The sequence below is a fragment of the Astatotilapia calliptera genome, chromosome 22 (assembly GCF_900246225.1).
Source record: "Astatotilapia calliptera chromosome 22, fAstCal1.2, whole genome shotgun sequence".
NCBI classification, from domain to species: Eukaryota; Metazoa; Chordata; class Actinopteri; order Cichliformes; family Cichlidae; genus Astatotilapia; species Astatotilapia calliptera.
In genome coordinates, this window is record NC_039322.1 from 30,735,291 (window position 1) to 30,748,969 (window position 13,679).

The 13,679-nt window shown below is 44.9% G+C and overlaps 1 protein-coding gene across 17 annotated transcripts in view; it reads left to right on the forward strand.

Annotated features, from left to right (window-relative positions):
* LOC113014908 (triple functional domain protein) overlaps positions 1 to 10,160 on the forward strand; it is a 94,285-nt gene extending 84,125 nt beyond the window's left edge. For 10 of the 17 annotated variants that reach the window (XM_026156732.1, XM_026156733.1, XM_026156721.1 and 7 more), the window contains 13 exons: positions 82 to 159; positions 248 to 439; positions 3,975 to 4,155; positions 4,269 to 4,526; positions 4,620 to 5,086; positions 5,847 to 6,094; positions 6,218 to 6,465; positions 6,760 to 6,922; positions 7,062 to 7,183; positions 7,269 to 7,347; positions 7,440 to 7,640; positions 7,736 to 7,874; positions 8,016 to 10,160. In XM_026156732.1, the coding sequence (XP_026012517.1) occupies positions 82 to 159; positions 248 to 439; positions 3,975 to 4,155; positions 4,269 to 4,526; positions 4,620 to 5,086; positions 5,847 to 6,094; positions 6,218 to 6,465; positions 6,760 to 6,922; positions 7,062 to 7,183; positions 7,269 to 7,347; positions 7,440 to 7,640; positions 7,736 to 7,874; positions 8,016 to 8,567 (2,928 nt within the window). In that variant the 3' untranslated portion in view covers positions 8,568 to 10,160. Of the gene's footprint in view, positions 1 to 81; positions 160 to 247; positions 440 to 3,974; positions 4,156 to 4,268; positions 4,527 to 4,619; positions 5,087 to 5,846; positions 6,095 to 6,214; positions 6,466 to 6,759; positions 6,923 to 7,061; positions 7,184 to 7,268; positions 7,348 to 7,439; positions 7,641 to 7,735; positions 7,875 to 8,015 lie in introns of all 17 variants that reach the window. The other 7 variants (XM_026156735.1, XM_026156727.1, XM_026156731.1 and 4 more) reach the window with 4 other exon arrangements.
* The last annotated feature ends 3,519 nt before the right edge of the window (positions 10,161 to 13,679 follow it).

The window sequence follows — 13,679 nt, forward strand, 5'->3', positions numbered from 1 at the left end:
ACAAAACATAAATTTGAAAAAGAAATTATGCAAAACAGTTTGAGCGATTATACCAGTCTTGTTTATTTCTGACTCTTCCAGAAAGCAGTGGAGGTCATGTGCATTGTTCCAAAAAGGTGTAACGATATGATGAATGTCGGCCGGCTTCAAGGGTTTGATGTAAGAAGCCATTTTTCTCAGTGATCGGTCAAGCAATACAACATCTTCCTTAAAGCGTGCGTTAACATTTCTCTCTCTTTGCCTCCAGGGGAAGATTGTGGCTCAGGGCCGCCTTTTGCTGCAGGACACATTCATGGTGTCCGACCCCGACGGCGGTCTGCTCGGCCGGATGAAGGAGAGGAGGGTTTTCCTGTTTGAGCAGCTTGTCATCTTCAGTGAGCCCCTGGACAAAAAGAAAGGGTTCTCTCTGCCAGGCTTCCTCTATAAGAACAGCATCAAGGTAATGATTTAAGGAGGGAGGATGTACACTTGTTACTTTCCCCACTTGAAGAATGTCTGTTAATATGCTAACAATGACGAACATTTCTCCTTGTTGTTTGCAGGTTAACTTGATTTAATTATTCCTAGTTGTGTAATCTTGTTTTAGTGAGCAGTTTTAAAGTCAGAAGAATATCTTTCTCAGAAGAATAAACCATGTTTTCTATAAAAATAGGCCGCAGGCTTCGTTTGGCTCAGCTTCAAAAGCAAAAGACATTTACCTGAAGCAGAGCTTAGTCTGTCAGTCTGCCTGGCTCCTCATCAAGTTCATGTAACAAAAGCTCAGACGCTGCTCTTTTTAAGTTGCTGCATTGCACTGATTTTAGCAATGGACTCTTGACACACAATAGTAGTGCAGTCCCAAGCTGCCTTTGTTAAACATCTCTTATGAGTAGTTTAAATCTGTAAGGCAGGTGAGCGTGAGGTGAGAGGACGGCGTGTCCGCGCTTTCAATAACAGTGCTGGTTAAGCCTCAAAACGCATCCTGAACTTCGCTGTACTCTGCAAGAGCACTTTTCACATGTGTGAGAGAGGGAGGGGTCGAGATGTTGGGACAAAATACTGTATACCAGTGCTTCCCAAACTTTTTCCAGCCACGTACCCCTTGAGACATGTCACCCTCAGCCGCATACCCCCTTCTACGAACGACTCTTAATTAGTGTCTATAAATACATTGCAATATCGCATGCATAAAGATAAATACTGCACAGTCGATTATTTCTCACCACCAAATGAATTTATCAATATTTTTTAGTAATGACAGAGTTTTAATAACAAACTTTACTACTTAATACTAGCAGTGTATCAAAGGATTTATTAGAATTCACTTTTTTGTCGAGAGCATAAAGGCCATGAACTTTCATTAAACAGAACTTTATTTAATGTGATGGATGTGCTTGAGCAGAGGCACACAGCTCTTCAATGTTTGGCTCAATTTGGGAAAGGCTGAGTCTTAAATCGTTTTCCACACAAAGTCTTGCTCTGTATTTTGTTTTCATGTTTGTTAAAGCAGAAAATCCCTTTTCGCATAAGTATGTGGTGGCGAAAGGCATCAGAGTCTTGACAGCGCGCTTAGCCAGCGCGGGCTGTTCAGTGCGCAGCCCTATCCAGAAATCCGCCAGGTTCTTTTGAGCGTGTTCAACTTTTAGAGATCCATCTGTGGCGATTTCAATTAGGCTCTCCTGGTCAGACGGTGATAACGAAGTAGGCACGGCGGTGAACGGGTGACGTATCCAATCATTTGAGCCGTCCGTCTCTGGGAAGTATCGGCGTAACTGCACCGCCAGCTCCTCAAGGTGCACGTTACATTCGCGCTTTACACTTTTAGATAGTGTGAGATCATTAGAGCACAGAAAATCATGCAGCACAGGAAAGACTTCAGTGTTGTTTGTATCCAAGCAGTTCTTCCAAAGGTTTAACTTCTTTATCATGGCCTCAACTTTATCTTGAACATTGAATATAGTTGCAGAAACGCCTTGTAATCCGAGATTGAGCTCGTTCAGACGAGAAAATATATCACACAGATAAGCCAGGCACGTAAGGTACTCTTCATCATGCAAATGTTCAGACAGCTCAAAGGGATGGTTACTGAAGAAAACTTTAAGTTCATCCCTCAACTCAAAGAAACGGGTCAGCACTTTCCCTCTAGATAGCCAGCGAACCTCTGTGTGGAGTAATAATGTCTCATGCTCGCTGCCCATCTCATTGCACAACGCAGCAAATAAGCGGGAGTTCAGCGGCCTGGCTTTCACAAAGTTAACCATTTTTACACTCATGTCCAAAACATGTTTCAAACGGACAGGTATTCCCTTTGCAGCAAGAGCCTCTCGGTGGATGCTGCAGTGTACCCAGGAGGCATCTGGCGCGACTGCTTGCACACGCGAAACCACACCTCCGTGTCTCCCAGTCATGGCCCGTGCGCCATCGGTACAGATGCCAACACATCTGTCCCACACGAGTCCATGTGTGTTCATGAATGTGTCCAGCTTTTGAAAAATATCTGCGGCAGTTGTCCTTTGTTCCAGCGGTTTACAGAACAGCATGTCCTCCTTGATGGTTCCTTCATGAATGTAGCGCACATATACGAGAAGATGCGCCAGGCCAGCCACATCCGTGGACTCATCTAGCTGTATTGCATAACATTCACTGTGGCGTATGCGCAGAAGTAGCTGCTGTAAAACATTTTCTGACATTGCATTGATGCGCCGTAAGACAGTATTGTTTGATGATGGAATGGACTGTATCGTCTTTTTTGCCTTTTCCCCCAACATTGTCCCTACCATATCTAAAGCAGCAGGGAGAATGAGGTCCTCCACAATAGTGTGGGGTTTGTTGTTTTTAGCCACTCTGTAACTGACCATGTAAGATGCTTGTAGTCTGTTTTTATTCATAAGATCTGGCACCTGAATGCAGGTTTTACTTGTTGAAAGTGATTTTAGCTGTCGCTCAAAATATTCCCTTGGTTTATTTTTCAAATGGGGATGATTTGTCTCTAAATGTCTGCGCAAAAGTGAAGGTTTCATTGAGTTCTGAGACAATACTTTTGCACAAATAACACACTGTGGCCGGGGAAATCCACCAATATTTATACACGTAAACCCCAGCGAAATATAATTGTCATCATATTTGCGCTTCTTTGATGAGGTTGTGTTACAGTCCGAGCTGTCATGCTTTCTCCCACTTTGACGCTCCGCATCAGACACTTCATCACTTTCCACATGGCTGGCTCCAGCTATGCTAGCCACTTGGCTAGTAACCACAGATACATCCCTGCTAGCACTGCTAGCATCCAAATCTGACGAACACATTGTTGTTGAACAATCACCTGTGCGGTCACTGGAAAATGCATCTTCAGATATGAGCTTATTGGTTGTTGTGGCCGGTGTCTCTGTGGTAGGGCCTTTTTTTCTTGTTAACCACTTGTCCATTTTCGCGCTGCACTGAATGCTTGGAGGCAACTTCAACTGTTAGGTGTCAGTCATTTGGGCAAATCACGCCCATGTATTTTGTCAGAGCTATTTTTTTGCTGAACACCAGAGGGTGGTATATAGTCATGTATTCGACAGGCAAAAAAAACTGCATTAGCGCAAATTTCGGCTTTTAAAACTTTTGATCCCCACTCCAACCCCAACCCACGCGTACCCCCTACAGCCACTTGCGTACCCCCGAGGGTACGCGTACGGTAGTTTGGGAACTACTGCTGTATACCATTCTTGATGGAGCATGTAGTTACATTAATTTAAAAGCCCTGTGCTCAGTTGGCGTTAACCCTTCATTCAGGGCTGCTTTTAATGACATTTGATTTTATTTCTCAAACATTTCCTTCTGCCTGTAGTGAACCTTTAAGCCTTTGCGTATAACAGAGGAAAGTAAGGAAATTGAGCCCATGGGAAATAAAAAAATACAAATTTAGGAAAGGTTGACATGATTAAATCTCAATATTTCTGTACCGCTGACTCTGTTTGATGTGTTTTCCCTGTTTTCTTTTTTTACACCAGATAAGCTGTTTGGGTTTAGAGGAGAATGTGGAAGGTGATCCCTGCAAGTTCATTCTCACTTCTCGGTCAGCCAACGGCGCCGTGGAGTCCTTCGTGCTTCACTCCTCCCATCCAGGGGTGCGCGAGGTCTGGACCCTTCAGATCAGCCAAATACTCGAGAGCCAACGCAACTTCCTCAATGGTAGGCTGCTACACACACACAGACGCACACAGACACACACACAGAGGACTTATAGGTGATGTAAAAGAACTGCTGTGTACATGGCCACCCTTGTCTCTTGCATCTTATCACAGCTCTGACCTCACCAATAGAGTATCAGAGGAACCATGTAGGGGCAAGCAGTGCGCCCAGCATCGGAGCTCCAGGTGGGGGCAACAGCGGTTCTAGTGCAGCCCCCGGAGGTGGAGGTGGAAGCTCCCAGAGTAGCTCCATCCCTTCGGGACCCCAGGGTGGCTCTCGTCGGCCGTCCAGGATCCCGCAACCCTCCCGCCTGCCCCAACCCCTACGTCACCACCCCGGGGCCGACCCGGATGGCTCCAATAAGATGTCAGGTATGAAACGTCTGTCTGTCCTTGTGAAATTTGACTTGTTTGACCCAATGAAAGATGTGACTGAAGTCTGAGTTGTACTCGCTTGTGATCCAGGTTTGTCCCCTCGTCCTGTCCCTCCTCCTCTACTCCCTGTGGGGGGCAGCCCGCAGGGCAAGCGCCCTATCCACACCACAGAGGACCAAGCTTATACCCCCATCCCACGTGCTACCGTTGGGCCTCTGCCCTCCACACCAACTTCTAAACCACGGCCAGGAGCCGTGTCTCCCATGGCCTCCCCCATGGCCACTCCCGCCTTTGGCAAGGACACTCTCCCCCCTCCCCCTCCCAGCCCAGGCCAAAACCAAAAGTCTGGATCTGGATTCTGGAGCTCAATGCCGGGCTCTCCAGCCAGCCGGCCTGGCTCATTTACCTTTCCGGGTGAGGCGGGAGAGACTCCGGTGCGACAAAGCTCAAATCAGAGCCAAACCCACAGACACTCCACGCACAGCAAGGAGGCCGACCGCATGAGTACGTGCTCATCGGCCAGCGAGCAGTCCATCCAGTCCACCCAGAGTAACGGGGTAAGACCACTACCTGCTGCCCAGTGCTGATCCGACTAACCCAGCGGCAGAGGGGGGGTCGGTCTGTCCTGTCTGCCTTGTTGTCTCCTGTCCTGCTGCCAGCGCTACTAATCTGTCCCTTACTACGCATCTCTGACAACCTCCACTGCTCTTCAGCATCATCCTCTGTAGCTTTAGACGGTTTCTGAGGACAATCTCTAGACAAGGCTTCAACTGTCAACATGTTTTCAGGCTCAAAATCTTTCTAGCGGACCTCGCTCACCTCTTCACTGATTATCTTTTAAGGCTGTCTCTAGATTCTTAACTCTAACAAAGCTTATACTAACACTTGACTTCTTCTGGGCCGTCTTCATGGTGTGTTACTTAAATGTACTTTTCCTGCAACTAACTTCTGACGTTTGCGGTTCACCTGCAAACGTACTCAGAGATCCTTTCATTCAGCCTAACGTTTCTCCTCTCGTCTTTGCGTCGAGCTGCAGAGCAAAGACGAGTGAAATGGAAAACTTCATCTTATTCCTGCCTTTCTTCATCCAGTTAGCCTTTTCCGAGAAGAAATTAATAACTCCCTGTTTTGTCTTTCTTCCGCTCGAATTTCTTTTTACAAAGCCTCCACTTCTTTTTCTCTTTATCTCATCAAAAGTGGCACTCGCTAGAGATGTCACCCCACATGTTTAGATTTGAAAAAGTTACCGTGTTTAATGCATAATCGCTGCATGTCCATCTGAGTTTGCCCTTACCGTTTTCCATCCCTGTGGTGCAGAGTGAAAGTAGCAGCAGCAGTAGCGTATCCACCATGTTGGTGACCCAGGACTACACGGCTGTGAAGGAGGATGAGATCAGCGTCATTCAGGGCGAGGTGGTCCAGATCTTGGCCAGCAACCAGCAAAACATGTTTCTGGTGTTCAGAGCATCCACCGAGCAGGGCCCCGCCGCCGAGGGCTGGATCCCCGGATTTGTGCTGGGACACACGTCGACCATTGTCCCCGACTGTCCCGAGGGATCCATCAAGTAAGAGCACGACGATTGGGGGGGCGATTATTTTCAAATTCATAATATGTGCACTTGAGATTCTCATCTGCCGTTTTTATCAAGACACTGAGCTCACTGCCGTCATTTTCGTTCTCCTAGCAGGAAGTCTTCATCCTGGCACACGTCCCTGCGTATTCGCAAGAAGTCTGAGAAAAAGGAGAAGGAGGCAAAGAAGGAGACAAAGCTGGAAAATGGTTACAGGAAGTCCAGAGATGGCCTGGCCAATAAAGTTTCTGTAAAGGTGAGTTTCACTTCACTTCAAAACTCTACAGCGATGCCTCGAAGTTACAGACTGTTGACATTTGTTTATCTTTCTTTCCAGCTTCTAAACCCAAACTACATCTATGATGGTGAGTTTGAGCTCCAGACCCGATCCCTCAACATCGTTCCAGGTTTCTCTTTGTCACTGCAGCACACTGCAGGAGCTTGTCTGTATCAGACGCATTCTCACTGCACTGCAAATATCAGTTGGCTTTAGGCTAGGTGTGCGGTAGAGGGTGCTGCTGGAGGCAGGACATGTGATGCTCACTTGCTCCCTGCAGATTTTCCATAACCTGCATTCTCATTGGCTCAATGTGGCATTACACAGATTTGGAGCCTGTCTGTCAAACAATGACAACAACAAATCTCTTCTTTCCTTTCAGTTCCCCCAGAGTTCCTTGTACCTCTGAGTGATGTGACATGTGACAACGGAGAGAGCGTCACCCTAAGGTGTAAGGTTTGTGGGCGACCCCGGGCTACAGTCAGCTGGAAAGGGCCCAACCAGAGCAACCTCACTAACAACGGACACTTCAGCATCGCCTACAGGTAAATAGCCGAGCAGGTTTTACTCCTCGCATCAGCTTTGTTGAACACACTAACTCGAGAGTGAACCTGCCGCCCCACTCAGCTACACTCACCCTGTTATGATGGAATAGATGAATAAAGGAGTGTGTGTTTGTTTCAGTGATACGGGTGAAGCGACTCTGCGGATAATCGGCGTAGCCTCTGAGGACGATGGCGTTTACACGTGTGTTGCCACCAACGAGCTGGGCAGTGTGACATCATCAGCTAGCCTCAGAGTGTTGGGTGAGCGTAGAGACAGACGTGAAACGTATGCGATGAGTGTCACTGCAGATTTTATTGAACCACCTCCTGCTTTCATGTGTCTCAGCCGTGTCCACTGACGGGGTCCGAGTGAGCTGGAAGGATAACTTTGAGTCTCACTACACTGAGGTGGTTGAACTGGGAAGGTAACAGACACGCTGTGAGAATTCAGAATATAAAAGCTACGGCAACAAAAAACGATAAAGTAAACGGACCGACTGTGTCGTCTTCTCGTCAGGGGTCGTTTCTCTGTCGTCAAGCGCTGCGACCACCGGGGCACCAAACGCGCGGTGGCTGTGAAACACGTCAACAAGAAGCTGATGAGGAGAGACAGAGTGACCCAGGAGCTCAATCTGCTCCAGAGACTCCAGCACCCGCACATAGTCACCCTGATTGACACCTACGAAACTCCCAGCAGCTACGCGTTAGTCCTGGAGATGTGAGTAAACAGCAAAGGCAGAGTTAAACCCTACATACACACACACAGCTCTGTCACGTCATACCTCCGACCTGATGTTTTGCTTTGGGTTTCAGGGCCGACCAAGGCCGTCTGCTGGACTACATCGTGAGCTGGGGGAATCTGACTGAGGAGAAGGTGGCCTGCTACTTGGGGAACGTTTTAGAAGCTTTACACTACTTACACAACTGCAGAATAGCACACTTGGACATAAAAGTGAGTCCTCACTTTTTCATTTTCCTCCAAACATTGAAGCCATAAAAAGGTTGACTGACATGTGGATGCAGTGCGGTCATGTACAAACCATGATGATGAATGAATGAGAATCCATGAGGCTAATCTTTGCTCTCGTTACAGCCTGAGAACCTGCTGGTGTCCCACACCGCCAGCGGCCAGCCAATAGTCAAGCTCACAGACTTCGGTGATGCCGTGCAGCTCAACAGTGCCCACTATGTTCACCCTCTGCTGGGCAGCCCTGAGTTCGCCTCCCCAGAGCTGGTCCTCGGAGAGCCCGTGTCGCTGACCTCTGACCTGTGGAGTCTGGGCGTGGTCACCTACGTGCTGCTGAGCGGCGCCTCCCCCTTTCTTGACGAGAGCGCAGAGGAGACCTGCCTGAACATCTGCAGGCTGGACTTCAGCTTCCCCAGGGATTACTTCCAGGGCGTCAGCCAGGCGGCCCGGGACTTCGTCTGCCTGCTTCTGAAGACCGACCCGGGCAGAAGGCCCCCGGCCGGCCTCTGCCTCCAGGAGCCGTGGCTGCAGGCTGGCCAAGGCGACGGCCGGGCAGAGGGCTGCTTGGACACCTCCCGCCTCATTTCTTTCATTGACAGGAGAAAACATCAGACCGATGCCCGGCCCATCGGAGGGGTCAGGAGCTTCATTCACGGTCGCCTTCAGCCTCGGGTTTGAGCAGCTCTCAGCCTCAGTGCTCCGACCACAGCAGGAGACGCTGCTCAGTTTGGGGTCCAGCACTGAGGTTGAAGAGACTCTTTATGGTCTCGATGTAAAAAGAAGGAGAAAAAAATGAAAGCTGATCTCATCCTCTTTCACAGATTTTTCACTAAATAAAATCCTGTTATCCTTTTAGGTTGTTTATTTGAGACCTGCTGAGGTCTTCAGCCAATCAGAGCCCAAGAGAACGGAGTTCTCACCAATCGTAAATGAATGGATGCCCTCGTCTACTGCTGCTTGCTGGTTTCGTCTTTTTGTAGTTAAGTGAACAAAAACAGTTTTAAAAAAAACTATTATGAAGTAAGTTATTTTCCTCTGCGCGAGTTGAAGCTGATCAGAAGAGCCAATCGATCGAGCCTCAACGCCACCACACGGGCGCAGCTCCTTCAGGAGAAACCGATGCCAACGGAGCTCGCCACAGAGAGCAAATCGCCCTCCAGGAACAGACGCTGTGTTTTTGTCTTTTACCCTTAAACAGTAACTGGCATACTTTTGAGAAGCAACCCTTTCTTATAGAAACAGTGTATAGAAAGGCACAGTAGTGTCTCTGATTCCAAGGAGGAAAAAAACAAACACATCATTGTAGAAAACGCTCATAAGTTGAAGATTCGTGTGCTACTCTGGACACTGCAGACAGGCGGAAACCGCGACAGAGCTCATCAGCTGAGACATTTATACATCAGAGCTTCTCGATGGCTGCGCTTACATTAATGTACCCTAATCTAATCTGAGAACACCATGATGACCGTGTCGTGAGTAACAAATGCTGCACTGTCCAACCCGAGAAGAAACAATAGACGTTCGTCTTTTTTTTTTTTTTTTCTTTTGTCTTTTCCTGTGTTGCGCAGATATGACATGTTTAAGCCTTACCTTGTATAGAGACTTCGGCCTTCTTCCCCCTCACGTTCGCAGTGGACTCGAGACTGTTGGAGCCCTCGGTGGCAGCGCTGAATGTGGAGGCGGCGGAAGATGAATTTACTGTAAATGCACTCATTGTATGTTATGTTTGATTATCATGTGCAATGTTGCGGCTTTAACATTTTATGCAACTATTTATGAAAACATCTGTTGTATCTGTAATAAATCTAGAGAAAAGCATGTACTTGGTACTGCAAGCACTGCTGGTAGTTTGTGTTCATTCGATCGCCGAGTGTTAACGACCGCTCCGGGGCCAGGCCGCGTCAGAGGTCACGACCTACAATCATCACGTTTTGATCAAAACTAATTTAACACTTTTTTTTGTACTGTATGCCTCTGTAGTATTGGTACACCAAAGTTGCTCTAGCTTTATAGTACTTAATAAAGAAATGGTTTTATTGTGATTACGTTTCACTTGCGTTAGGCCATCCATGACCATGTTAAAAGATTGTTTACACGAGTAAATGTCAGAGGAACACTTTTAGTTTACTCTCTTTATACCTTTATTAAAAAGGTGGGAGATTAAAGGACTGAAATGTACTCTTGGATGGGAGCTGAATGCAAGATTTTACTTACAAAGTGTTGTTTTCACTTTATGTACAGATACATGTTGCCAAAATATTTCTTCCATTTAAAAAAAACAAAACAAAAAAAACAACAACAACAAAAAAACACCTAACCAGTAACCACACAAGATTACTATGGTAACAATAGCACAGATAAGTCCAGTAAGGGGTTATGATCAAATCAGCCCCCTCTTAACCTTTTTTTAATTTACTTCAAAAGGTGTACACACAGGCCATTTTAAAACAAGAAGACTGGACTGGATACCTCAGTTTGGGGTTTTTTTGTTGATTTTTCTGTTTTTGTCACTTTGTTGTGTTTTTGTTTTCCCGTTTTTGTTTCATAAATTGTTTTTTTTTTTTTATTATTATGTTTGCATGTATATTTCTTTGTACAAATCATACATATTCTCTCCTGTAAATAGTGTCATTTTGCCATCACTCATTTGAAAATTAAACTTCATGAACACACAGGCCCCGTCTGACATTTACGTTCTTTTGTGTTTGTTTTTATTGTTTGTTTGTTTAGTTATTTATTTTCTTGTGGGGGGAGTGGGGCGGAGGGTCTTTAAACGCTGAAATAAACATTAAAGCAAGTTTTGTTTAGATCGGGTTGCAACATTTTCAAGACTTTGTTCATTTTCCCATCATCTGCTCACCACTTTCTTTCTCTTTTTTTTTTTTTTTTCTCTGTACAGGTCAGATGGTTTGATTTTGTACAATTCCGTGTTCGAGTTTAGTGACGTAAGCTGACGTCATCATTTACAGGACTGGTAACAAACTGACGCTCACACTTGCCTAAAATACCTACAAATACTTAACACTTTCAAAACTCTTCATTGGGACTTTTTCTTTTCTTGATTTGTTCTGCATTGGAAACTCATACCGTTTGAGCTCTATATGAAAGATAAACAGAACTTTCAGGATTTAAAAGCCAGTGCACATGTGCTTTAAAGTGGCATTAATCCTAGTGACCAGCAGGGGGAGACTGATGCATTTGCAAAGAAAATTAAAAGGGGATGCTATTAAAAATGCACATGATACAATTATGCTCTCAGTCCATGGTTTCATATTTTAACTGTTCCTACACGGTGTTATTATGAAATGACTATGCTTAAACCCAAAGTTTCCTCCACATCGATGGGAGGCAGTTGAAGTGTTTCAGGCATCCCAGACCAGGAGAAAGAAGATGTCCCTCAGCTGGCTTGGGAATGCCTCACGCTTCATTCACAGCAGGGCAGTCATGTTCGTTTGTGCATGTATTTGCCTGCAGAAGACAGGTTTTCAACCAGTGCAATCCTCAGAAATCCCTGCTGCACTCTGCTCGACGTGGACGACGCTGTGTGTCGCTCACATGCTGAGTTGTTGACGAGTGAGGTGAAACAGTTCACCAGCAATGGGAGAAAAGCAAGAACAAATTAAAATAAATATTAAAAACTACAGCGTGAAAGGTAAAGACAGTGGTTTCAGTGAACATTCTTTACTTTTTTAAGCATATTTTGCACTTCAGCTCGTTGTCTGTTAAACTGTACGTACTTCATCAGTATTTTATAAATAAATTTATATGAATAATATATATTAGATGAAAAACACGGGGAAAGCAAAGGTTGTTCTGTGTGTCCACTGTTTATATATCAGGCCACAAGATGAAGAAATGTCACAGTTGGCTGCATCCATCTTTTATATGTGGTCTATGGTACAGACACTTATCTGCACACTGCATATCTGCTGTTTCTTCACCATAACACTCATAATTTGTCAGCTGTTATGTCTCCTAATACTTGAATAACAATTTTAAAGACTCCCACAACTAGTAGTGCTGTGGAGCCACTGGTTGTTGCTTACAGGTGAGGACATGTATCTGTACTTAACGGCATGTTATGGTAAGTAAATGAATGAAGAAAACTCCACAGGATTCTTTTAATATTGTCCGATATGCGTAATCAGTCGATTACATCATTTTACATCAACATTTTATATTGTTGTGTGTGTGTGTGTGTGTGTGTGTGTGTGTGTGTGTGTGTAGTTAGATTAGATTAGCAGCCATTTAGCATCTGAGTTACCACGAAACATTTACAAAGATCAGTAGGGGAGACCGGGGATAGTTGTAACGTGGGTCAGTTACTTCCAGTTTCTCCAATCAGGGCTAAGTTTCAAATGATGTGACTCATCCTGTGCATGCCCAATTCAGTTCTGCTATCACATGTGAAAAATCAGCACATTTTGTCAAACACAGACAATTTAACACGAAAAAAAGTAATTTGTATGCCAAAAAGTAAGTTTTTCTACTTTATTTCAATGTTTAATAGCATTATCTGCTTTGCAGTTAAACTCATCAAACTTGAATTATGTTATTTGTATGTCTATGGGGATATATTCTGTGTAGGTCTTTAGTGCTAATGTTTTAGCCGTTGGCTGTAATGTTAGCTAGTTCATGGCTATAGGAGTCTGGGTCAGTTGTAACAATGATGCAGATGTTACAATTTACCACACTATTACTTTAACTTATATTAAACAAGTTGGGGCAACGACATCAGCAGAGAGAGGTTCACTGGTCGCTTTTGTATATGCGGTTAATGCCATTGGCAACACAATTCCTCCACTGTTTGTGTTCCCCACACATACATTATGCAGACCACTGTGTCAGAGATGGACCAGTAGGAAGTACTGGTAGTGGAAATAAATCAGGATGAGTGCAAGAAACAGATTTCCTCATCTTTCTGAAGCACTTTGCAAACCACACCAAGGTAAGCCATGATAAAAAGTAATGGAATTGCGATGCTGGTGAACAACTACATTTTTTTCAGCTTCATTGTTATGTTCAAAAGTTGGTGCAAGAGTTGTAGGTTATAATGCCCACTGAGCCAATGAGGCCAAACTCAAGGAAGACCAACCAAAATTAATGAAATATTCAGTTGCAGAAAATTCCATAACTTGTCTTTTTTGGGGGGTTGGAATATGTTCAAAAGCTAGATTTCTGCATTCTGTCACACACACACACAGCTACATAAATGGATGTAAGTGCATTCATGTGTTGAATAAAAAAGATTACATGTTAATGTTTTGTCAGTACTGTCAACTAACCCAGACTATGGGGTTAATTGTAACATTTCACTCTTTGTGTTTGAGACCATACCATGCAATGGGTAATTGTGCTGCAGAGAAAATAGCTGCACTATTTAATAGCAGAGACATGTAAATACTTTGCATTACATTTTGAATCCACTACCTTAAAAGAGCTCTAATTTACAGAAATGTCAAAAATGTCACAACTATCCCCGGTCTCCCCTGTCGGCCTGGCTGTGATCTCTGCCACAGGTAGTAAAGCAAGCTAAGCTTGTTTGACTATCCGCTACAAAGTAGTGAAGTTTCTTTAAAGAACAACTGAAAAATGTTACCCTTTAACAGCTATGGAAGCGGCCTTTGCAGGGTTCCAGTCAAATACCTGGTCTGTACCGCCCCCAAGTGGCTCTTCTCTTATATTGACGAGCGGCTGCTTTACAAACCTCACAGATATTGACGACTTAAAAGTTGTTTTGGGTGGGAAACAGATATTCTGTGTACACATATCTACATTTCACCTTATGAA